Below are 27,634 nucleotides of genomic sequence, written 5' to 3'. Positions count from 1 at the left end.
GATTCAGTCCTGCTAGCTTGGTAGAGGTGTCTAATAGAGCCAGAAGTAGAATCATTCAGCTCAGCTTGTGTGGGGGTAGCGGCTGTATCGACGCCAAATCCTGTGAGCTTGCATTGAATCAGCCTCCTCAGTACCATTCTGTAGCTCTGTGCTCTGAAATACTGAGAACATCGGTTCAAAACAGTCAGCCGAGATTTCCAGCAGGGAATTAGGACGAGCATGGCGTTTGTTAAATATTTACCAGAGACTTTATTTTCCCTACTTCCCCTTGTGATTTGCAGTTCTCACTTTTTTTGTATGGCCCTGCCTTCCCAGTCAGCACATGTCAGGCTTGTTCTCTCTTTGCCCAACTCAGTTGTCTAATTTGAGCAGGAACACTCCAGGGAGGATCCCTCTCACTGACTACCACCTGGGCTCATTGGCTCAACTGTCTGTAAGTGGCGTAAAAGATTTCAGGGTATCTGAGTGCTTTTCTCGGACTGGTCTTCACAGACCCTGTAAAATATCAATGGAACAACTGAGTTTTCCATCTTTAGACTCTCTCGAGCCTGGTGTTGAGACAAAGCTTGAAGTTGTTTAGGGAAGCAAGTTTCCACATTTTAAGATTTACATCTCGCTGTGGATGCAAACTGACAAATGACAGATATATCTTTTCCTGGTCTTCAGAAGTTTACTGTTGCTTTCAGTTATGGCTGGATGATATAGCTCAAGCTCTCTATGTTATCTCCAAATTTGTATGCCTTTTGACAATAAATAAAATATATTAACAAAGTATATTTACTGAAGAAGCAAAATTACATAAGATAAATTGATATATATATATATATATATTTATGACAATAATGTTTTTTTTTTCAGTCAGAGCAAACCTCATTTTAACTGAACAGCAATTGTAATCGCATAGATTTAAAATGTTTAATCAAAATGTTAAAATACAGTATAAATCAAGTTAAAATTAATCAAGGCATGTTTACCATGCCAACACTGTGTAATTACCAGTGCTGGGTAGTAACAGATTACATATAATCTGGGTTACGTAATCAGATTACAAAAATCAAGTACTTGTAATTGGATTAAATTACATTTTGAAATACTCGTAATCGGACTACAGTTGCTTTTTTATAGATTACATGATTACATATTAAGGCAACGGTAGTAAATTGTTAATAATTTATTGATCATCCTAATTATTCTCTTTTTTTGTTTATTTTATGATTGTTTTATATTGATTTTATGGTCATTCATGTTCGTAATGTTGTTAGTGTTTTATGCACTTAAAATGAAATTGATGTGTCAATGTTTTGAGTTGGCCATGCACTGTCATTGCTGTTAGATTTAATATTTATTTAATTCATGTAATGTTTAATGCATTTGTTTTTAAATGTCATAAGGAGCTCTTTTTGTGAGGCTCTTTTTGTTAGTAATAATGAATGGAATACATATAGTTTCTCTTTGTACGTTTATGTTAAATTGATTATCCTACTCAAATGCATGTGACATACAATAAAATAGAATTATGTTAAAAGTAATCCAAATGTAATTGAATTATATTACCCCAAAAATTTAATCTACGAGATTACGTTACTGATTGCTATTTTTTGTCATATAATTTGGAATCAATACCTGATTACAATTTACAAGTAATCCACCCTGCACTGGTAGTTACTAACCTTTGTAGAGTTTATTCTCTACAAAAAAATATTTCTCATTATTTTTGTCTACAAATATCTAAACACCTTTAGAGGATTGTGTAACTAGTCAAATGACACAGCCTTCAAGAAACCAACCCTTAGGCCAAATAAAAGTCACATTGAAATCATTGGGTCACTTTTGAATGTTGCTTTTAAAACAACATCAAAATCATTGCAAATATATAGTGAGTTTTCCATAAATCGCCCAGCCCTACTTGCAGCACCACTAGAGCATCACTATAGACCAGCTAGCTCTGACTGGATAATGATGCTTTGTGTATGCCACAGAACTGGCCGACAGGTCACTTCACACTTGGTCGCTCTTCATACGAGGCTAGACCATGATCAGATAGCTTTATTGTGATGAGGGTAATGATACTCGACGGCTGGTGCTGCCACCCTGGCTGATGCATATCATTTATCATCAACCAGGGACAAGAAGTTCAGCCCTCTTACACTGACAAAGCACCCCACTCTTGTGTCGTACCACTGAGATTGTGTAGATGGTAACGCAAGCCACCCTCACTCCACTGCACCCATTCTCCTCCCCATAATGCCCCTCTGTGGCTGCCGGAATGGGTCTGCAATATCTGAGAACACTCAACAACCCAGCTGGTGGTCCTGTGTTACAGCTTGAAAGAAGCTGAGAGCTGTCATTGCTGTTCGGGCATGTTTGATGAATATAATGAACAGCAGTTCACAGCTGATAACAGTGCAGGTATACTAACAAAATAGCCCTGCAAGAGGAAAGGAAGGAAACGTGTCAGGAATGCGAAAGGAACTGTCCTTCTCAATTCCCTCCCAGCAAAGCTCATCTTCAATTTTCATGATTCATTACACATTTATGAATGATTTGGCACACCCAGAACAGGGCCAGTCAATTCCATTACAGGAATGATCAGTGCTCAGAAAAAATCAGCCCACTGCAAAATAATCTGAGCAAAGTTCCTTTACTATCTGCTTTGTCAGCTCCCTTTTGTCAGCATGTAAAATATTCACTAATAGCCTGTTTGCGGTGGATGATTTTCATTTATTTATGATATATTATTTATTATTATGCTTTGCTCCAGCCAACCCCAGGAGAAAACTCTGCTGTGTATCAACAAACTATTACACAGCCAATAAGCGTAGAGGGAGAGGTTAACATTTATGTAGTTTTATTGGGATTGTCTCAACCACTGAGACTGTGCAGCAGAATTCTCCCTTACGGGCTCTTCACATCAATGCTGTGTAGTAACGGACTATTTCAGGGTTTATTCAAGGCAAAAATCATTTTCTTATTTGGTATTTTTGTCTTTTTTTTCAGTAAAATATCTAAACATGCTTCAAACTAATATAATATTTACTGTGGAAGCAACATTACACAAGAGAATTGCAAAGATAAAAAAACCTATTAAAATATACATGTTTTCAAACAGCTTTTCCGAATACTCTCCCAATCTGCTGTTGATCGAACAGACATCCCCCCCCCCCCCCCATGCACACCAATATGCTGATAACTACCAAAAATCAGCTTATTCCAGAAAACTGCATTTGAAATCTTCAAATTATTATCTGCTTTCAGTGTCAACATTTAAACAGCATGTGCATGATACTTGCACACACTGGATAAGTCGGCAAGAACGCCGGTAAAGGTGTTTACATGCAACACAAAATCAGGGTAACTGGCAAAAATCTACGTGTGTCAATTGGTTTATGTCTGAAGCGATTATGACCTTACCCTGATAAAGGAAATCCATTTAAGACATTCACATGACCCTACATTAAGCATAACGGTTGTAACTTCGTGCATGAGAGACAGAGAGACAGTTTTTACAGACTCTGCATATTAAGCGCAGAAAGGAGAAAGTATTTTAACATCGAAAAAGTTACTCACTTCAGCATTAATATCTATTGTAATTGTAAATATAAGTAAATGTATCTTGTTTAAGAAATGTTTTTTGTTTTTTTTTGCAGTGTTGCAGAATATTTAGCACCATACAGTACCTGCATGTTTCTCTGTCTCCATACATGCTCATTCTCATGAACAAATCATTTGATTCCGATCTTTGATGTTAGGATAAGTGAACCAAACAGATCCAGGTAGCTGCGAAGTCTGTTGGCCTCACAGAAGTGTATTCTCTCGAAAGTCTAAGCCTTGAAAATAGTATAAAGAGGAAAGACAAGCAGCAAATCAGAGGACTGAAAGACATTGATGATGAACTTCTCTTTCTATTGCTCTTTCTTTTTTTTCCCCAGTGGTAAAATTGCTGGAGAAAGTAAAGCGGCGGAAACAGAGGTAAAGAAACCCCCTACGGAGGTAAAGACAGTTCCCAATAAAGCCCCCCAGACGAACGGCAACGAGAGCAAAGCGTGAAACAGAACCGGCAAGCGCAGACAGACAGCACCACACCACCACATCAAAACATGGTTTAAATAAAAGGGTTTCTTTCTTCAGTGTCTCTTTGTGTTTGTAGAACAAAACAAAAAAAAATTCTAGATGAATAGAGCACCCAAAGAGCATATGCCTTTATTTTGTATCTTTCATTTCTGTTACTGTTGAAACTTTTTTCTTTTTTTTTTTTTTTTTTTTTTTTATAAACACAAACGGAAGGAAAGATTCTTTACCTCTAATGCACTCTCCTTGACCTTGGAAGTAACATAAGTGTCTTTGAAGTGGCATTAATGTCTTGGTATCAGCTGAGATAGACAACCATGAGGAATCATAGATTTTGGCAATTCCAGAACAATGCCTTTACACACCACAAATATTGCTGTTATGTTTCACTTATGTCCCTTCCTTGTTACATGCAGTATTCCCATCATTATTGCCACATATTAATATTTTGGGGAACATTTTTGATGTTTTACTTGTGTTTAAATAATGTACAAAAGCAACCGCCTTTTATTTGGTTATTTTTCATTTTATTTTCGAGAGTTAGCGATAGATCATTAGTATGCTAGCTTTGCATAATTATTTTTCTATTATGTACTTCGTTTTATTACAGCCCCAAATGTTTACAGCATTTTGCTATAAAATCCCTTTGGCTTGCTTCTCTAGCAGACACAGCATAAACAAGAAGTCACAGCACAAAGATTACACATGCCTGACAGAGTAGAGGTCTAAATTAGTGGTTAGGGTTATACAAATAGTTTTCTGTATTTTCTTTTCTATTACAACACACACTTATCTGATTCCCCCTGAACGGTTTGGGTTACTTACATTTACTTCAAGTCTTTTAAAGCAACTGTAAGGTTGAGAGATCTCTTACGGTGATCCTTGGTAGAAGCTTTCCACAAGTCCTTTAAAAAAACATTAAGAACAAACTGGAGATCTTAGATAAAGCTCAGACGGCTCCTTGAGAGAATTGAGTACCAGCATTACTGCGACCCACTGCTGTGTTACATGGTACAGTAGATACAGCTGTTGCACTCATGGCCTAATAAAAACATCAGGGGCGTATACGCGTGTCTGATGCTCGCAGGACATTATGTAATACGGCGACGAGAAGTCAAGGTTCTTATGTCTGTTGCTCCATTGGCTTTTGTCCACATAATTGATAAAGAGTGCTTTGAAATGAACCCATGCAGCAACAGTGCTCCTTTGACACAGATGTTCTGTCATACAAAGGCAAAACACAGAAACTATGCCAAAGTTACTTCAAAGTGGCTTCAAAGTTACTTGATTTCAGCATGGATTATGTGGTAGCTGCAATGTTCACATTTCATTTTCTCTGAAGCCGAGTATAGTTGAGCCAAACCAGTCTTTCACAGGATTGATTATAGTTTAAGAGACCTGATTTCGGTCATTGCTCAATTTTGACAGAGTATTTAGTGACATGTACTGCGTTTTGCCTTTGCACGGCTGGATTGTCAAAAAGTAGTGTTTGTTGGTTTTTAATGTCTTGAATATGCATACATGGCCAAATTATTATTATTATTATTATTATTATTATTATTTTATTTAAGCCATAGTACTCTGGTGTGGATATACTGTAGTAGCATCAATGATATTCTGCCTGACTTTTTGTACAATGTTTCTCATTCTTTAGGCTGCAAGCTTGTGCACTGTGAATGCGTGAAAATCCTAATGTGAATACAGTGTGTTCTCTGTAATAGAAAAAAAGAATATCCATAGGTTGTGAAAGCTGTAGCTGTTAGTTCAAACAATGTTCATCAAGATATGAAAAAAAAAAAAAAATGAAGAAGAAAAAAACAATGGTGGCAACAGCAGAAATGGAATACAGGATACAAAGGAGTTGGTGCCTTCAATATAAACATCCTCTGAGTTTTCAAGTCATTCTGAACTGGACTGATGGTACACAGCTTGGGTTCACTCCCTGCTAAAAGATGGTTCAGATATGTAAACAGGGAAAATAATAGTTTTGATTCTTGCTTAGTGTCATCACATGAATTTCTGGGTCTTCGGGTGTAAATGGTTTGTGATATCTGAAGCTGAGTTCTCAAAATCTCGACAACATGCCTATTTAACTGATGCAAAGTAAGACATATAGCTACTGTATATCCACACAGAAAATTGTCTTGATACATTGCGTCTAGGTACCCAAGACCCGAGCAGGCATCCGCTGTCTGTGGCGCCCAGCTCACATTTGGTCAAATGCCTTGTCAGTGACATTTATTTTTCAATCTGAAATAAGCATGCAGTGTATTCTGAACTAGATGTCATTGGTGTTAAGGTTAAGAACTGAATTGCTAAATAACTGAAAATGTCAAAGGATTTTGTTGTACATTTCTCTCTGAATGTCTGTGAACTGTTCTAGTTCATATATATTTACTTTTGTCATGTTTATAAAGCAGACATTAAATGCTTTTATTTGGTTGAATGGTAACACTTTATAACAACTTGAATTAGTTAACATAAAATGCTTAACAGATCCATAGTTCATGTATATTCAAATATATATATACAGTATAAATGAATCAAAGTTTCAAGACATTTCCAACTATTTACATGTACTTTAATTGTTCAGTTAAGCATTTTATAGTGTTATAATGTTTGTTAATGAAAGTTATTGTAGAGTGTTACCAGTTAAATTCTGGTCTGTGAAAACAAGGATATGAGAGGCTTGTACAAACACTGTATTGCGAGGCATTCAAACCATTCCTTGTGATTTCATTGAAAAACAAGCTGGATTTTGAAAACAGCTTTGGATTCATTCTACTGCCATTCAATGTGGGACCAATTGTAATGCGAGTTTACATGCACAGTTTAGCACTGCACTCGTGCCATCATGCCATTTTAAAGACAAAAGTCTGTTCAAAATGATGATTGCTTCAAAAGCATTTAAGGTTCATCTGAGTAAATCACACTTGTTTGATGTGAAGGCTTCTGTGACTCATTCACACACAAGCATTTTGTTTGTCATCACCACTCTCATCCCAGACCTTTATAAGACATCCATCCATTCATTTCCTGCTGAGAGGACCTTCTCACAGTTGCATACAGATTTTTATGAAATGAAATGTCAGTACCACCATCTTTCCCCACTGCCACTGCTGTAAATACTAACCGAAAACAATTTGATTCTGTCGACAAATTCTTGTGTTCAATAAAATGAGAAAAATATTTGTCTGTCTCCACTGATTCTTTTCACATCAAACTCAATTCTGGATAGGATTTTGTGCTCAGATTCAATCTGTTTGGAAAAGGCTTTCTGTATTTGTAAAGGGTCATTGTTGGCCATTGACACGTTATCAGGACGTAATGTTACACGAGCAACACTTCCTTTACATTATCTTTTAATAGCTTGTGTTTGATAAAAATGCTGTAATACACTTATGAAGTTATATAGGAGGTACCTACATAAATAACACAGGGGACACTTACAATATATTTCATAAATACTATAGGCCATCTATTAAAAATATATTAAAAAATATAATATAGATGAGTTTTTAAGTCTATTGTCTTCATCTTGGAGTCGTATTATGTGGTATTCATAATGATGATGTTTGGGCTAAATTACAAGATTTGGTAACACTTTACAATAAGTTTCCATTCGTTAAGATTAGTTAATGCATTAGGTATCATAAACAATGAACAAAATATTTTTTACAGCATTTATTAATCTCTGATCATGTTAATTAATAAAAATACAATTGTTCGTTGTTAGTTCATGTTAGTTAATCGTACAATAACTAATGTTAACTAATGCAACTTTTGATTTTAAAAATACATTAGTATGTGTTGAAATGAACATTAACCAAGATTAATAAATGCTGTAAAAGTACGGTATAATGGGGCTAAAGGTCGGGGAATTTTATTTTTCCCCGGGGAAAAAAGGTGATTTGATTTTCTCCAAAAACACTAAATAGCATCAAAAACTACCACAGCACTTTCCTAAACACCTGTTTGTCACTATACACTGCAAAATTTCCCTGGTCCATGAGATCATTATGTGCAGTGTCTAAAGGTCAATTTTGAGGTAGTTTGATCTAATATTTAATAAAAAAAAGTTTTTTTTGCAAATGTAGGTAGCTGATAAAAATCCCTGATATTATTTTGAGACAAAATACTTATTATTTTCAGTTTTGTTCAACGTGATTAAATCAAAGTTGTTGTTTTTTTTAAATAACTGTCCAATAAGTGAAAGGATAGTATTTGGGGTAAAAAAAAAAAAACAAAAAAAAAAAAAAAAAATCCCCCGTTGCAGGGGCTAAAGGCACATTAAACAGTTTTTTTTTTTTTTTCCTTTAAGTTGGCAGAATAGATTTGTTATGAAAAAATTCATACAAGTGGACTCTGACTGATATAATCACAATGGAGATTAATGTGTTTATACTTTAGATGTTACGAAATGCCCACTGTGAGTGTAATTAACAGAAAGTGGTGCACCCTTTTCTGAAGTGTTTTGAAGAAGCATGATCTTAATTTGTTACTCAAAGAAAAATCATCTTGCTGTCTCGAGTATTTGCATTAGTTGACAAATTGATTTTTTAATTTTGCACTATAACTATTGTCCCTATATCTACACTATATCTGTACAAATTCCTGGGTGCCTCTGGGGTAAAAGGCCCCCAGGAGATTTATACTGATATAATATAATATACTCCCTCGCCACCTTTGAAAATAAAAATAATAATAAAAAAATGTATCAAAACAACATTCGGTTATTATTATTTTTTTTTTTTCTTCAAACAAATAACATAGCATAACATCACATAATTTTTTTTTTTTTTTTTTTTTTTTGACTGTGACCACTGACCAGAAAAAAAGCACATACTTCCTTAAGGTGTGCCTTTAGCCCCGTTGTACTTTATTGTTCATTGCTAGTCTATGTTAACTAATGGAATCTTATTGTAAAGTGTTACCCAAGAATTTTTTAATATTTCCAAAAATATTCTGCAAAATATGTCATGAATCAATGTTTAGAATGTGGTGTTACAATATTTTGAATTCCTCCGCTGATCATACAGTTGTGTTGTGTGTGCTCAACATCACCACTAGATGGCGCACACGGTACACTAAACAGCATACAGTGAACGTAGACGAGTGCGTGATTTATTCTTGAGTTCTCTCAGTCTCCAATTTGCATTTTTCAAACTCGTTGCTGTATCGTTTGAGAAAATGTAAAGCAAAGACATAGAGATATATCTAATATACTATTTATGACTCTAGCTAAATAAATAAAAATCACATCTAGCCAAAAACAGAAATATTTCCTCTCAATAAAGACGATAATATGCTTACTCGATGGGATATTTTTTGAAGGAGTTTGTAGTTATTCGAGCCTACAGAAAATCTAAATATATCAGCACGTTGTATATGCTTTTATCTCATTGTTCTTGATGTAATTGAATCGTTGTTACATCGCACGTTCAATCGCTCTGTGATCCTGAATTGAGAATCTGCACATTATTCTATGTCCACTAGGTGTCACTAAAGTAACGTGCACGTGTGGCTTGGCGCTGACGCTCGTTGAAATTAGAGCCATATAAAAGCTGTAATTTGATATATATTTACTTGTATTTCTTTAGATGAATCAGCTTGCATAGAAACGTATTGTTGCATGATAGTGAAATGATAGGAACTGGATGTGACTGCGGCTTCCGCTGCTTGTGGTTAGGCCAAATTCAGAATGACTGTGGTTTTGTCACCTGTTTATGTTACACAGAGACAAATGGACAGGCAAGAGTTCAAAGCACAAAAGAGTTTAGAATTCTGCAGAAAGTTCTTGCTTCAGTGTGTCAGACCTATAATACATCACTATGTCTGTCAATTACAATAACTTGTTACAATTTTCTCTTTTCAAAAATAGTGTTATTTTGGTTCAGTTTAACACATGCTTGCTGTATGCTCGCATTGCTCAGCATTTAAGACTCATGAGCTTCAGAATTCCTGAAGACCTGTTCAGCATGGCCCCATTGATTAGGTGCTTTTTGGCTTGATCTGCATACAGGATGGGACCTGCATAGGCTGTCGATCACTATCTGAAGCTCCTCCCAGAGAACAACTTGAGGGCCTGGAGATGTTCTCCAGAATGATCCAGTCCAATGGCCTGACAGTTTAGCCTTACAAAAAAGTACTGTTTCGGTACTATAGTATGCCAATGGGATCAGATGGTAATACCATGGTACTTTGATATACCATCGTGTTTACACTCCAAGGTAATTTCAATCTGTCGATGTCATGGTATGCTTAACAAAACGTGGTATTTCCTTTTTCTGTAAGTGTACCCTGGTAGGTTTGCCTTTAACTGAGAGTGATCTAATAAAAAATAAAAAAATACCCATATATCTTATTATCAGATTAAGATAAAGGCGTTCAGTGCCTTTGGAAGTACTTGCTTGCATTGCTTAAAGGAACAAGATGAGGCAGGCTTATGTTACAGCTTGTCCTGTAAACACAAGCATTACAAATGATTGTTGAAAAAAGACAGCTACAGCTATTGCATATTCCTGTATGCCAGCTGAATCCTAGAGGTGGGGAGTTGGGGATGAGCTGCCCATAAATCAGCGTGCCAGCTTGTTTCCATTTGCCATCCTACATAAAACACATACAAACATTTCATAGTGTATCTATCATTTGCAATAGCTTAAACACCTCAAGATGTTTTCCACATTACTGTGCTACATTTGTTGCTGAATCAAGCACATGGATTTTGGTTTATTTACATGATGTCAGCATTTTTATTTTGTCAGTGGATGAAGCTGCCATATACTAAAAGCTCATGTTGATTCTATGCTTCTTTAATTATGTTAATAGATCATCAGCTCTTCAATATGCCTTTGGCTGTCATTTTTATGTTGGCTTGATAAAGTTAGCATGCTGTTATGCTGCAGACATTGTTTAGGGTTTTTCTAAAATCCTTATATCAAGACCAAAATCAAATGGTGCACCAAAAATGATCAAACTCCTGGAGCTTTCAAGTGTTCACGTCATATCGCAGTTCCTGTAAAAACGAGATGGCAACCAGAGATTATTTAGCAGAGACGAGCCACTTCTCTTAAAATTAATGGGCGAAATTGGAACGCCCAAAGGTCATCGGATGTAGAAAGGAAGTCCCGCCTTACGGGTAAAAAAGGGCCAATCACCCTTTAAAAAAAGATATCACCTGTCAATCAACTCTTAAACGCGCATGCGCATTAGCTATACAAGCCTGGAAAATTGCGTTATTTTTATTTATTTTTTATTTTTTTGCGTAATATGAGGTAAAGTATCACAATTTATGATTCCAGTATTGTCAGATTTTATTGCTGATTTGAAATATGTTCTTTGATCGTAATCTTGACCAACCATTTTTGAGATTTTGGTCTTTCTCCATTCAAGTAGATTGGAGCTGCACTGCCATGACTGGAAACAGCATCCCGAGAGCGATCCAAAAATGGCCGACAGTGGACTGACTTGTTATAATTACTCTGGTATTTTCTCAGACTAGAGGCCGAAATGTGTTGCTGGAATTCTGGGTGTCCTCATTGCCACCACGACCCGTAATCACTATCACAAGCTGTGACGTGTTGGTGATCACTGTGCTTGTGATGACACCTTTGCCATTTTTGCACACACCACACACACACACACACACACACACACACACACACACACACACACACACACACACAAATAGCCTCATGGATGACTAGCAAGTCTAGCTGGATAGCTACATGTAAAGTTCAGTAAATTAAATAGAAAAGAAGTAGGAAGTCATTAAAATAATTAAAGTTAACAAAAAAAATAACTTGTTTGGTGTTGACACTTAATAAGTGTACATGCCTATCAATAAGAATAAGAGTGAATTTATTTTACATGTGCTCCACTAGGATCTCAAGTTACCACGGCTACCAAGTAAACTTAATGTTGACAAAAACTTTATTTCAGTGCATTATGTAGAGTGTGTTGGTAATGACAGATACATTAAGGGACAGGTATAAATGAAAGGAAATAAAGAACAATATCCAGATTTATACTTACAATTTGCTAATAATATGCTAGCTTAAACAATGTTTAATTAAAATACACAAAAAATTGCAAAATTTTGTAGAAAATCTTTACTTTAAATATGGCATTATATTTTGGGGACAGCACCAAAACATCCATCCATTATGACTTGATGTGAATTTACCATTCCTTTACAAAAAATCTAGAGTTGCCTCAAACTTGCTGCAAAGTTGTTGTAAATTCACCACTCATTATTTTCACATGTAAATGAGCTTGCGATTCACTGTAAATGTTTGCCTGAAATGTGCAGCTCTTCCCCTGAAGCAAACCTCTGGCGACAATGAAGATTTGTTGCAAAGCTCATTTTCATGTGAAAATTAATGAGTGGCAAATTTGCAGCAGATTGCAGGAAGTTTGCGGCAACTCTAAAAATAATTGTAAGGGTTAGCACAGACCTTCAGACTGTTCTGACTTGGGATCCCGTGACCCCTATGGTCCTATTTATTTATTTATTTATTTTGCGGATAATCAAAACTTCAAAAAATCCCATAGAGTCTAGACGGAATGTTCAAATGGGCCAACAGAATGCTCACTTATAGACCTTTTGCACACTCCGTGTTTTGGAACACGAAAGTAAACGTTTGCAGGGTAAATTTCGACAGTGGTGAACACGAGTGAATGGGAGATCACAGCAAATATTATTTTCACTTACCCATTTGCTCCAAGAGCAAAAGAAAAAAAGCCACTCTTACGTTTGAATGACTTTCCAGAAGAGGAAAATAAAGAGCAGTGGATTATGACTGTCAGATGGGAGAAGATGCCAAATTTACTGTCACTCTCTCAGCAGCTGTAATAGAAACCCCCTCGCAGCTGTGGTAATTCATTTTTTAAAACTAATTCCAGGGTAATTTAACACAAAGCATAATGTTATAAATTTACACTCAATATTTAAAACATTTATTATATATATATATATATATATATATATATATATATATATATATATATATATTTATTTATTTATTTATTTTAGATTACGCTGCTAAATAAGGCGGAAATGCGTCATCACAGTCTGTGAAGAAGGTCTGTTCAAACTCCAACAGTCAAAAAGTTCAAATGTGATCACATGCAAGCATTTAGATACCCATCTCATCTGTCTATCTGTCTGTCTGTCTGTCTGTCTGTCTGTCTGTCTATCCATCCATCCATCCATCCATCTATGAGAGTCTGTCTCACTATCTAGCTAGCTGGCTGTTTGTCTTACTGTAATGTCCGCAGGGTTGGGAGGGTTACTTTTGAAATGTATTCTACTACAGATTACAGAATACATGCTGTAAAATGTAATTTGTAACGTATTCCGTTAGATTACTCAAGGTCAGTAACATATTCTAAATACTTTGGATTACTTCTTCAGCACTGGTAGATTTTTTCACTTGTTTTGACTATAAAAACTCTGCCAGTACAGTAAGACAAAATACACATGTTAAAAATACATTCTCTGAAAAACCTAAATATCTTATGCAGTGTTGTTTCTAAAACAAGATTAATCTAATTGATCTTGTTTTAAGGATTTTTAAATATTTTTACAGGAAAACAACACAAAAATTATTATCAAGAATACAAGTTTTGCCCTAATATCAAAGGTCTTACTAGAAAAAAGAAATTATGATCCAACGTGAATTTTCTTGATAAAAAAAATATGATCGTGCCTGGTAACGTGCATGTAAAATGTCTAGAAATAGCATTTTAGATTAGCATAAATCTGACAATTTACACAAGCTTTATTTCTATTTCTTCTGCTCCAAACTTACTTCAAACTTACTTCTCTGTCTGCTCGTATGAATGTAACACATCATAAGAAAGTGTTTCACCGCTGTTCAAATGCACTTTGGATCGCATCATTTATATGTATAAATGTTTTCCATCTGAAAGGACTAAATATTAAATGAAACAAATGACAATAAAATGTAAAGTAATCTCTTCAGTAATCAAATTACTTTTTGAATGTAACTGTATTCTAATTAACAATGATTTAAATTGTAACTGTAGTGGAATACAGTTACTTATATTTTGTATTTTAAATACGTATTCCCGTTACTTGTATTTTGTTACTCCCCAACCCTGATTGTACTTATGTCTGTGTCATCAAACTTCAAACATTAAAACTAGTATACATTTTCAGACAAGGTTCTGTCAAGCCAACATCAAAGTTTGTATCTAATTTATATTTAAATGCCTTATAGAGAAGATTTATAATATTTTCAACGATAACCTACACAATGTTATTCTCTTTTAAATGTATTTTACAGCATAAAATGTATTTCTGTTTCTTCCTTTATTTTGGCAATTTCACCATGGGTTTCCCTTTGTTGGTCACATGCTGTTTAACAACTGGGAAATAAACTCCTAACTTCTGCACTGCTTTTCCTGCCTGCAACCTCCACCTGGCCCATCCACATCTCCCTTGTTCTCATAGAGGAATGTTGTTGTCCCATCAGATTGAGTTGAAGAGAAGCAGTTTAGAAGTATGGCCGCACAGTCATAACATGTCCCTTCCCCTTCATCAGTAAGGAGGCATGATTATGTAATGTTACTGCTGTGTAGCGATCTCTTTTGTGTGATTCATTGCCTCATACAAACACTGGACATACATGAATCAAAAGTTTAATATTCTATAAGTTTGAACTTCTAAAGCTTATATTCCCTACAAACATCTGAACATTTAAGTTTTCTTTTAATTGAAATCATTGCTATATGGTTTATTTTGGTTTTCTTCTGGACCAGGACCATTAGGGAAACACTGGCATCACATTTATCTACTGTCACCCTCAATTCAATTCAAATCAATTCAATTCAGCTTTATTGGCATGACAATTGGAGTTTAGTATTGCCAAAGCATTTGAAGGTTATGTAAATACAAACTGTTTAAAATAAGATAATAATACAATAATAAATACAACAGTTAGTAGTAATGAAAAAAATAACATTTAAACATTTAAATACTAAGAATGATTAAATAGAATAAAAAGACATATTTATTATACAGTTTAAACATTTAAACCCTAAGAATGATTATATAATATAAAAAGACATATAGTATATAAAAAAATAAGGGAATATACACAATATGAATTAAATGTATACAGTGAATTAGTCATATCTAACAGTGTGAATGGCAGACACATATTTAGCAGTTTGTGCTGCTGTGCTGTCGTCTGAAAATTTGGGGAAAAACATTTCTCTCGCAGTGTGATACTTGGGGCAGATGAGAAGAACGTTTTTCTCATCCTCTGTTTGCTTTAGGTTGCAGCGTCTGCATATTCTCTGCTCTCTCTCTCTGTGTCCAGTCTTCCTCTCTCTATTTCTAGATCATGATCACTTAATCTGTATTATGAGATGATTTATCTCTCTTTAAATTGTTTCATTGATAAGTAGTTTGCCAATTTTGTGGTTCTATTTAGTGCCGAATGACACTGGAGTTTGTTTTGGAGGTCAAATTTGAGTTTTGAATGTTTTATCATGAATATCTTTTAGATTTTTCTCAATGTCTTTAATAATGATTTTAGGGTTGTACCTGGAGTCAGTCACGGGCTGAGTTTCATTAACTAGTTTAAGAGCAAGTGTATTTAGAGGATGAGACACTGGTAGGATCTCATTGTCAAGGCGAGCAGGGCTTTGTATTTTATAGACTCTGGATCAGACTGATGGAGGTGATGCCAGAATTGAACAGATCTCTTCTGTATTTCAGTGTTTAGGGGATATAAGCCTAATTCAGTCCTGCAGCTGGTATTGGAAGTGCCTCTATGTACCCCCAAAATATTCTTTGCAAATTCCAACTGAGTTGTTTCTACTGCAGTTTTATCTCAATTTTGAAAATTTAAGACTGGTCCCCAAAATTCATATCCTTATAATAGAATTGCTTTAATGATTGAGTTGTATAATTGAATCCATGTTTTAACTGGTAATTTCATAAATGTAATTGCATAAAATGCCCTCCGGACCCTTTCACTCAATAATTACAGCCAGACCGAAACCCCCAGATGCACCGATCTCAATGCCCAGATAACTGTAGCTGGTGCTGTGATGTAGGACCTCTCCTCTGTAGTTGAACTGGTATTTGTTTCCCTGAGATTTGGCCTTCTTCTGGAATACCATGACTCTGGTTTTGTCCAGCTTGACTGTAAGGGCCCACTCCTGACAGTACTCTTCCAGCAGGGACAAGCTCTGCTGTGGGAGACAGCAGGAATAAATCATCTGCATACAGCAGACATTTGAACTCAGTGTCATGTAGAGCGAGGCCAGGGATACTGGACTGCTCCCGAGCTGCTGCAGAATCATTTATATAGATGTTAAATAGGTTTGTTTTTGGTAAAAAGCAAATTTGTGATTTATTTAGGATGTTGTGTTTTGAAATGAATGTGACTATAGCGGCTATTTGTTATACTTGAGTTCAGAAGCTGCAGGGTTTTGTGGTTGTTGAACTGGACTGGACTGTGGTGGAGGGTGGAGGGTTCTTGATGGCTGAGAGCTTCTGTTGTTAGTTGAATTTCTGCTGTTGCTTCGTGCATTCCCAAGGGCTATGCTTTTTAGCACTCTGGCAAAGACTTTTACTCCTTGTTTGCTTATGTGGACGTGGTCATACATATGATGAGGCTGTATATCTTCATGATGGGCAAGATGGACTTTTGGAAGAAGTGCACAGCTTCTGGAGAGTTCCACCTTATTTCCATGAATGACATGGAATGGTACATCACTGCATGGTAGTAATGTGGACAGGGTTATTTATATGCCTCTGGGAACCATTGTGTGGCTCTGATGGCCACCTCTCTGAGCACAGGAGCCACATGCCCTTTTGTGGCCCTAAAATCATTTGTCCCTGTGTGGATTATAATGTGCTTGTAAGGTTCATTTAGATGTTTATCAGAAAGGATCTGAAAAGGACTTAATGTGTTCCGGCACTACATATTCTGGGCTTTCATGTTTGGGAACAAAAGTTTCTCATTGATATATTTCCCATTTAAATCAGTCAGGATAAGAGCCTGTGTTTCTCTCGGGTCCTCTGGAGCAGAGCTGTGGATCTGGGCTGGTGGATCAGTTGAGGAATGAAGCTCTTCCTTCACTGGTGATTTTTCAGGTTGGGGATTGTCAGTGAGCATCTCTGCAGACATCAAGGGTTTAGCAGGGGATTCTTTGGGTGCTGAAACAGAGTTGAGCTGTTCTTTCAGATTACTGATGAGTTCATCTTTGGTGTGGAGTTCTGGGAGTTACTTCAAGGCAAAGATTTCCTTCTGCATTTCTGTCTTCTGTGAATTGTCTTACAAAAGTTGATTTTACTTTCTCAGGTCTTCTTTAGTTTGCTTAAGTTCCTTTGACATCTCTTTTCTGTCTCTCTGTAGGTATTCAGACTCTTGTCTTCAATTAATGATGTCATTTGTAAGCTGTTCCGTGTTGTTGTTGTCTTTCAGATGGGACGATATTAATTATTTTAGCTCCACTACCTCAACCTCCAGGAGGGAAAAACTGTCTTTCATTCTCGACATTGGAGATGGAATTATAGTCACTGTAGTCATCATCTTCTTTTGGACTACTTGTATGGGAGTGGCATTAATATTCAAGTGTTTGTTGCCATTTCGAATGGGATCTTCATCAGACAGTGTCAGTGTTTTTAATTGTTCAAAATCTTCTATGAAAACTCTGAGAGCAGGCTCTGATCCTAGGACCATGATAGTGCCATTTTGGTACAGGTTCAAAGTGAACATTCTTGCTTCATAATTTTTTTCTGGCATCTTCGAATACCAAGATCTGTCTGCCTTTACAGATGCCTCTTTTCGTGGTAAAGGTGAAGTGTTGGCAGAAGGCGGTGTGCCATAAAGGGCTGTTTTCAGTGTAAAAGAGCAGGTTGGTTATGACACTGTGATCATGATCAGCAAACAGTGTTTCAGGCTTTTTCTTTCATCTGCTTCTGTCTGTGGAGCTGTCTGGAGTGTTCAGAGCTCTTCTGAGGGTAAACAAAGGGGCAGGCCAAGCAGCTGCACTGGCCATTGTTGAATTTGGAATGTAAACAATGAACTGAAGAAAATGCCTTTTTTGTTTATTTTTTGATATTACACTTAGTGAGTGTATTAAATGTATAAAAAGGTATAACAATGAATAAATAAGCCCAAATAGGGAGAAAAGTGACCACTTTCACTGGCTTTGTTGCTTAAAAAATTTCTAGTTGTGTCCAAAATGGCTCTCTATGCTGCTCCTTTCAAAGAGAAATATGATTCAGCACTGTTTGCTCCTGAAGTGAAGATCACTGACAGACTGCTTAAAATATGTCTTTACCTCTCTTTTCCTGTGAGTTTTTCCTTTTTAGTTGCTGTTGCTTGATGTTGTCTTTTCCAACATGAATATCCTCTTCTGCAGAGGTTATCCTGTGATTAGTTTCTCTCTCACTTCACTCAGACTCAGTTGTGACAGAATAAAAAAAATTTAAAAAAAGAATAACAAACCTGTCGAATATCAAAAGACAAAAACATTGTCCTCAATGTTGTTTGGATGTGTTCTATGTTGAATTTTTACATTTTTATAGATATTTCTATCTGGAGCTCATCTCAAGTATGACTGTTCATTCTTCAGTACTCTCTCTCTCTCTCTTTCTTCTTCAATAACAGCAAACACATACCACCAGATTAGAGGCATCAATAGACCTCCCAGCCCCCGACAAGTAACAGTGGTGTTTGCAGGGGCCGTACAGCTTGTCTGGCCCTGCATGGGTGGATCTCACATGAGTCACAATCTGAACAAAATGCTACAGTACCTGTTACTGGAATTATTGAAATTACAGTAAATACTTACTGTTCATGCCTGGAAAGGAAAAATCCAAGGCTTGATCCAATCAACACTTGGACAATTTTGAAATTAAAGGGATAGTTCAGCCAAAAAAAAATAAAATAAAATCCTTCTGCTCATTGCTTCTGCGTTTCTATTTGGTTTTCCTTCATGTCCTCCTCCATGTCCTAAATCACTCTCCTGTTGTAGCATTTGGAATTTCTTGTATCTAGTTTTCATTCCAACTCATCCATGTTGCTGAGTCTCAAAGTGATCCTAACTGCTCTTACTCTCACAGGGAACTGAAAATGGCCATCACCTTTTGACCAGAAGAATGCATCTGGTCCTGCAACCACAGATACCTCAATCTTTGGTGGAAAAATACATGTTGGTTTGGCAAAGACTTTTAAATGGTTTGTTCTGTAAATCAGTGTGTCATATAGGTCAGTCATTACAGCCGACTTGCAGTTTATTGACACCGTTGCAGAAGTCATATTTCAAACGGAAAAGAGAGACAGTCTAGTATATTTTGAAATATAGAATATCAGCTAAATGGTGTGTTCAACATCTGTTAGAAGACCAGCTGGTGACCAAAAAATAAAATAAAAAATAGCAAGTCAGATTTTCCTCTCGACAAAAGTTGGCCTCTCTTCTCTATACAAAAGCCCAGCTGGTTTTATCAGCAAGGTGCAACTTTTAAAAAGAGACCTTTATATTTTCTAAATCTTTTTTTGTTTTTGTTTGTTTTTGTTTGTTTGTTTGTTTGTTTGTTTTGGTATGTGCAATTATTTTCATCAAGTTTCATTTTTCAATGTCCTGGGAAACCACATACCAAAAAACTGGCTGGAGATCATTTTGGAGTGATTGGGGAACTGTTCACAAATTGTATTCTTTGTTATGAATAAATTAAATCTATAAATTACATTTTGTAAAATGTTATTTTTTTATTTTATTTTATTTTATTTTAGCATTGCAGATAATGATTGGGCTATTGTGTAATCACTTTTAATTTTTGGTTTCTGAACAACAGTGCTTGTAATTTTCCATATAGGGCTATAATGCAAATTAATATGAATGCTAACGATGTAAATTCTAGAAAACATTCTACAAAATAAATCCTCCACTGGAATTCTCTGGGTTTCAGCAGTTACGGTACAGTGAAAAATGTTTATCTATTTGCATTATTGATGGGAATCAGGCTGATTTGAATATCACTGGACAGGGACTCCTGGGTAGTAAATCTTTAAGACTCAGCTGACTAATATGTTTAATTAGAGGTGATGTATTACAGCTGATTAAGTATTGACAGCAATCATGTCTGCAGTCATAGCGACAAAGAAAATGAGTTACTGTAGAATTAAGGAGGTGAGGTAATGAAGGTACCGAAAATAAAATTGACCATATGAGAAAAGAAGATGTGAGAGCCGGATATTCTGTTCACTATCTCTTTGCTTTAACATTTCTTGGTATTTGCTGTATGAATGCAGAATGCAGAAGGAGAGACGTGAAGCCGATATCCTTGAGCGGTTAAAGGTCTGTGTGCCTCCAAAACCGCTGTGAAAGGTGGACTCGGCGCTGGAGAAGAAAAGCAGCGGCCTCGCAGGGATTAGCCACAGGAGATTCCCTGCGGATAGCTGTCCCTTTTTTCCCAGGGACACTGTAATATGATTACTGTGTTGTTTGCACCCGGTCCAGTGGTTAAGCACTATGGAGAGCAGGGTTTAGCCACTACCAGGATGGACAATGAAGGCAGGGGAGAGAATTTTTTGGAGGGAAAGTTGGAATTCTGCTCCACTGAGGACAGCTGGGGTCTTACACTTACAGGGGAGAAAAGACAGAAAAAATGCCCTTTTCTTTAGCTGATGAATGAAAGGCAGCTGTATGGTGCTCTGTACACCAGAGATGCACCAGGCAGGGACAGCAGGATTCTTTGGATCTCTACAGAGGCCCCAGGCTCCCCTTCTGTTACACAGGGGAAAGGCATTCTCCAACAGATGTCATTTTAACTGTTTATCTGTACAGATAACAGATAGTTTTCCATGTTGCTTTTTCGAAAAGCTGCAGGACGTGTTGTTTGCAAAAAATAAATATTGCAGAATTGTCTCACATGTGTTTAATTTTATACCAATTACTGAGTGTAAGCACAACATACTCTCACAATAGTTTGTTAAGTCCAAGCCTGTAGCCACATACAGCATTCAAGATTGGGGAACCACATAAAATAGTTTAAGACCATGCTTGTTTACCACTAATTTTATATTGAGAGGACGTGTCCCCTCAGTAACTATCATGGTCACAGCCTTGTTAAATTTCTTTCATGCTGGTATATTTAACCTCTTATTTGAGGCCTAAAACGATATAGCGTGTGTATCTGTGTGTTTGTGTGAGGGAAGAAATCCTTAGTCAGCGCTGTTTGTTTGACAGGCCTGTCATTAATCATCATTGGCATTGTTGGAACTGTATTGAGTGTCCAGGTCTTGTTCAACTGAGGGACAATAGTCTCTCTAAGCAGCTTCAGACCTGAAAGAAAGTTTATAAAATTTCCGCCTAATGGAATCTGCAGGGAAGCTCCTTTTAAAAGGGGTCTGTATTCGTTTGAACACTTTGGTAAAGGCCTTTGCCTGATCCCATTAAAAGGAAGCAAACCACCCACAACATTGATCAAACCGCTAAAGTGCACCTTTGATGGACTGCTGAATCCTGACAGCACACATCATTTTTATCACATTTGGCAATTTGCAACCAGATTAAAAAAAAACAAACAAAAAAAAAAAAACAAGGAGACCCAAATACATGCAGATTCTCTCATTGCTTACTTCCAGTTAAACAAATAGTTCACCCAAAAATGAAAGTTCTGTCGTCATTTGCTCACCCTTGTCGTTCCAACTTTCTTCAGTGGAACTCTTCAGGAGGTGATATTTAGGCAGAATGATAGGGACAGATATCCTCACTCACCATTCACTTTCATTGTATTCAAAATTTGCAGTGTAAGTGAATAGTTACTGAGGTTGTCATTCTCTAACATTTTGCCTAGCGTTTCCTTTTATCTTCACATGGGTTTGAAAATACATGAGGGTGAGTAAAGGATGACAGCTTTTTCATTTTAAGCTGAACTATCCCTTTAATATCAGTAATGATGTCCTGTGCTAAATGTAGTTTTACTAGCATTTTAAAGCACAACAATCAAGTGAAGTTTTGAAACTCTAGTGATTAATGACAACACAGTGACAACATGAAATATTGAGATGGCTCCCACAGTACATTACAGATTTAGATCATTTGGTATTAGCAGTCATTAGGATCAGATGAACCGGTGATGAGGAAGAAAAGAAGATTGAAGATTAGGTACGTGAGACGGGTCAATAATGGAGAAAGAGATAAAGGGAAAGTGGATCAACTTATTCATGATATGGGAGAATGACTGAAACTGAATCTGTAACTCAGATAGCAGAGAGTGAGGAGTGTTGTAGCATATTTTGTTTTAACATTGTTTTTTATTGTATTTTTTTTATTTTCTTTTATTTTTTTTTGTCTCAAACTTTGATTTAATTTTCCCATATTTATCTGCTAAACATTGTGGCTACATTTATTATGGTTGTCAAATGTAAACTATTTTCATGCAATTATTAACATCTATCTTTCATTGACATTATATATCAAACTAAACAACAGGAACTGCTGATTCAGATGATACTCCCTAATTTTGTGTTTCATCTTGCAAATACAAAACTGTAATCAGTGTCTGATATTTTCTGTCTTTATACATAGTTTGCAGTCAGAGATTGTGAGATCTGTGACCTCTGAGAATGAGATTGGTGTCACTTGAAACCAGCAGAGGTTTACCAGCCCAGTTCTTTTGTTCGGCCTGCTGATACCACATAAGTATTGATCAAGGGATCACCTTGTCATCTAGTCAAACAGGTAAGAGGCTGGGGGAGAGGGGAGGCAAATATGCACTCAGTAGTGTAAACTTCTCTGTCGACATGACTATGTCAACCCATTAACAACAAGAATGTCCATTGTTCATAATGAAGAGGAATACAAGAATATGCTTTCAGAGGTGTGGGGTAAGAGTAATTTGAAATCAGATTTACAATACCAAATAATGAATAACATCATTCATTATTTGGTATATATGATTCTTTGGATTGGTGTATGAATTAATGTCAATAAAACCTGGTCAGATATGAGATTTTTCGGTAAAATTAGATAGGTCAGAAGTAGGGGCCAATAAGGGGGAAAACCAAAAAATATATAATACTTTTGTTGAACAAATTAACCTTTGTGCATCAATTTAAAAAAGTTACTCAGAGGTCCTTAGAGGACAAAAATGTCAATGATTAGCAACAACACTGATTTTGATGCATTATTATTTTCTGTGCAGTGTCAGATAAAAAAAAAAAATTACGCTCAGTACCTTGGAGGGCAAAAATGTCCGCGTCAAAAAACTGCCATAAAAATATTATATATTAATATTATTTTCCACTTTCGCTGACTTAGATTTTTTTAACCAACATCAGTCCTGATCATAATTATCAAATATTCATTTATTTTCAGGATTTTAACCCTTTAAATGCCTGTTTGTTTACATAATGCCACTGTTGTTTTTACACACACACAAACACACACACACACACACACACAAATTTCTCAATACACACATACAAAACACACTCTGACATCCATACCAACACACCCACACAATTTTAGCTGCATCATTTATTCAATTGGCCTGCAATACAGCAATCAGAAAATAGGATAAAAGCATGTTTTTGCTCCATAGGCTAAACATGAGAGAATGGTGCCATCTGGTGGAATATATATATATATATATATATATATATATATATATATATATATATATATATATTTATTTTATTTTTTTTTTTTTTGAAGCCAGGGCTCCGGAATGAAAGCATAATATAATAGAATTCATGATTTTATGCTTTAATGGCACTGGGATCAAATGTTGCAGTTTAAATGTGTTTCAATGGGGACATTTTTGTCCTTAAGGTCCTGAGTGTAACTATTTTGTGTACACAGTGTATCATAGATGTCTTATAGGAACTGATGTTAAAATATCAAAATTCCCCAAAAAATACACAACTTTGGCAAAATTTATGCCGTTGGCATTAACACAGCCAGAATGATCGAAAAAACAAAAATGAAAAAGACAAAAATGTCCAGAAGGTCGCACAAGGGTTAAACATTCACTATAGTGATTTTTCATATTGTTGCAGGTGGCATAGCTCAAAATCCTTTGGGAGCATCTCTGTAAATCCTCCCACATGCTAACTCTGTGGGTCCAGTCATTATGAAGTACCTGATTATGTCTGCAGGAAGGTCTTGCCTCCAAGCTCCAAACCTACACTTGGTTTAGCCTTTATGGATAAATTCATTGGAAACTTCCAGGATGAAAGACTTAAAAAAGCATCTTTAGCTGTGCACAGGGAGGTGCATTTTGTACAGGAGAAAATCCAGTGGTCAAAGGTCACGGGGGCAGGCCCCCAATGCATAAGACACACAGGATTATACAAGTGTAAAAAGAGCCTTTTCAGTCAAAGGCTTGAGTGAGATTCACAAAGATCCACTGTCAGCTCAGTGTATACCTCTCATGAGCACAACCTCCAGGACAAGTAAAATCTACCATGGAACATGTCACATTCATATGAGTACATAGGCAACTATATCGATAATAAACATCAATCTTAAGTTTATGAGGAACCCTTTTAATGGCTTTATATATGCCAATGTGTATGTGTAGCCTAATTATAATAATTCTATAAATTCTATAAAAAGTTGTTTCAGTTAAATATTCTATATTGTAGCAATATTGGCATATTGGAGAGCATTCCAGCAATGGACTGCACAAATAATTATAAAGGCATTGGCTATCTTACAACTCAGAGAACAATCATTATACAGAAGTGACTCAGGCAAGACAACTTTAAGTTCACTTGATTTTTTAAGTGAACACCATTGTGGAATATGATCTGGAGTTGGATTTCTAAATAGGATCTATGTATATGTAGAATAAACATATACAATATATGCATTATCTAAATTCTTTTAAAGTACATTTCCTTTAAGCTGGAATCTTGACAGGATCTTGATGATGTAAAATAGTACTGAACAGACTATAATAAAAGTCAGATATCATTTAAATGTCAACTGTTTTAGGATTACTGTAATAATATAATATATTACAGTTGTATTGTTGCAGATCTGAAAAAGTAAGAATCACTCAAGGATCATCCTGTATTCAAAATGTTTTCAAAAGTCTGTTAGCTTGCTTGCACCTTCAGTTTTTGCTTCTTCACAACATTACTCTGTTTTCTGCAAAAATGTCAGACTATCAGTAACACTTTACTTGTACAATGCATGTCTCATCAGAACCTTCTTCAGTAAAATGTGGATTAGATGGAGATTAAGGCAGTGCCTTTGTGTTTATCCTCAAGTAAACCAGCACAGCATGCAGCTCAAAGGTGATGGTGCTGTATGATCTCCCATCTCAAGCTTTACAGGGTCTAACAAAGATTCTCCACTGTTTGCCTTCATTTTTAGCACCGCAGATAATCTGTATAAATTGCACTGAAAACAAATATAGAAGACAGGGAGTTGTAATGGAATATAATTTGTAGAAAGAGAACATCCAGTATGCCTGCATAATTTAAAGGAATATTCCAGGTTCAATACAAGTTAAGCTCAATCGAAAGCTTTTGTGGCATAATGTTAATTACCACAAAAAATTTATTGATATTTGTCCCTCCGTTTCTTAAAAAAAAAAAAAAAAAAAAAAAATTCTGGGTTACAGTGTGGCACTTACAATGGAAGTGAAAGGGGCCAATCTGTAAACATTTAAATACTCACTATTTCAAAAGTATAGCCACAAGACACAAACAATATGTGTGTTAACAGGATTTTACCCTTTTCTGTGTAAAGTTATATCCAATTTTATGCTATAATCTCAGTAAGTACTTTTATAAAAAGATAAGCTTCACATTTCTTCCTTTATACCCTCCAGAAATTGGCACCATCCACTTCCATTGTACGTGTCTCACTGTGTCCTTTTATCTTCATATGGATATGGAATGACATGAGGGTGATTAAAAAATATAATTTTAAAGAAAAGGGGGGATGAGTCGAAATAAATGTTTGTGCCAAAAATGCTGTGGATTGAGTTTAATTTGTATTAAACCCGGAATATTCCTTTAAGAAGTACCATTCAATCCATGTTTGAAAGTTATTTGAGGGGTGAAGTGGTTTTATTTGAGATGCTTTTATTGTTACCTGATAAATGAATGAATGAATGAAAGATCTGGGGTGCTTCAGCAAGGCTGGAATCGGGCAGATTCGTCTTTGTGAAGAACACATTAATCAAGCCACGCACAAGGTTATCCTGGAAGAAAACTTGCTTCCTTCTGCTCTGACAATGTTCCCCAACTCTGAGGACTGGTTTTTCCAGCAGGACAATGTTCCATGCCACACAGCCAGGTCAATCAAGGTGTGGATGGATGACCCTGTCATGGCCAGCCCAATCTTCAGACCTGAACCCCATTGAAAACCTCTGGAATGTGATCAAGAGGAAGATGGATGTTCACAAGCCATCAAACAAAGCCGAGCTGCTTGAATTTTTGCTCCAGGAGTGGCATAAAGTCACCCAACAGCAATGTGAAAGACTGGTAGAGAGCATGCAAGACGCATGAAAGCTGTGATTGTAAATCAGGTTTATTCCACCAAATATTGATTTCTGAACTCTTCCTAAGTTAAAACATTAGTATTGTGTTGTTTAAAAATGAATATGAACTTGTTTTCTTTGCATTATTCGAGGTCTGAAAACACTGCATATTTTTTATTTTATTTTGACCAGTTGTCATTTTCTGCAAATAAACGCTCTAAATGACAATATTTTTATTTGGAATTTGGGAGAAATGTTGTCAGTACTTTATAGAATAAAACAAAAATGTTCATTTTACTCAAGCTCATACCTATAACTAGTAAATCCAGAGAAACTGATCATTTTGCAGTGGTCTCTTATTATTATTATTATTATTTTTTTCCAAAGCTGATATAATAAATAAATAAATAAATATAATGCAGTTAATTCTGTCATAGTGTGAATCAACTCTCTTTATGACGATTCATTCCTCAAAAGGGTTAAGGGTGAATTACGTCAAATTAGACTTTTCTCTTTTCTCTAATGAACTACATTTTGTAGAAATTTCAGTAAAATATATCTTCATTGTGATTATAAATGCTGTTTTGTAAATTATGATGTGTTATGTTTTTATCAGCAGCAAGTTGGTGACAGTAGTAGTAATACAGTAGTATAGATGATGATGATGATGGTTGAAGGTTAATGATTATAGTGTAAACGCACATCACTGGTAGTGTGCCAGACATGCTGGCCTATATTCTAGAGCCCCTAGGTGTCTCACTTTTGCAGTGTTTGTCAGGACTCCGACGAGGATGTGCGCTGACGTCACCGCTGTGTTGATTTGCTAAGCGGCGAGCGGAGAGGAGTTAGTGCGCGTGAGAGCGGGTACTGTGAACTGCGTTACTATGCTACAGCCCTAATAACCGCACACTCGGAAGCCAAACGTGCGACACAGGTGAGTACCCGCAGCTTACAGACGCGTGCCTTCAAAACACGCACAGCTCGTGACAGACCCGCATCTCTGCGTGCTTTCAGTTTGGGAAATGTTCACATTAAGATGATCCGCGTTTGCGCTTTAATTGTGTTGATATCATG

General features: G+C 36.1%; 2 protein-coding genes across 8 annotated transcripts in view; both read left to right on the top strand.

Annotated features, from left to right (window-relative positions):
• Window positions 1-7,259, top strand: part of LOC127431364 (neural cell adhesion molecule 1-like) — a 310,957-nt gene extending 303,698 nt beyond the window's left edge. For all 7 annotated transcript variants that reach the window (XM_051681784.1, XM_051681782.1, XM_051681785.1 and 4 more), the window contains one exon: window positions 3,930-7,259. In XM_051681784.1, the coding sequence (XP_051537744.1) occupies window positions 3,930-4,047 (118 nt within the window). In that variant the 3' untranslated portion in view covers window positions 4,048-7,259. The remainder of the gene's footprint in view (window positions 1-3,929) is intronic.
• Window positions 7,260-27,416: 20,157 nt separating this feature from the next.
• The window catches only part of LOC127431368 (zinc finger and BTB domain-containing protein 16-A-like), a 140,382-nt gene continuing 140,164 nt past the window's right edge, over window positions 27,417-27,634 (top strand). The window contains exon 1 of the mRNA XM_051681794.1: window positions 27,417-27,494. The gene's annotated coding sequence lies outside the window, so the exon portion shown is untranslated. The remainder of the gene's footprint in view (window positions 27,495-27,634) is intronic.

This window comes from Myxocyprinus asiaticus, chromosome 40, assembly GCF_019703515.2.
Source record: "Myxocyprinus asiaticus isolate MX2 ecotype Aquarium Trade chromosome 40, UBuf_Myxa_2, whole genome shotgun sequence".
Classification (NCBI taxonomy): domain Eukaryota; kingdom Metazoa; phylum Chordata; class Actinopteri; order Cypriniformes; family Catostomidae; genus Myxocyprinus; species Myxocyprinus asiaticus.
This window is presented reverse-complemented; position numbering and strand designations above follow the sequence as displayed.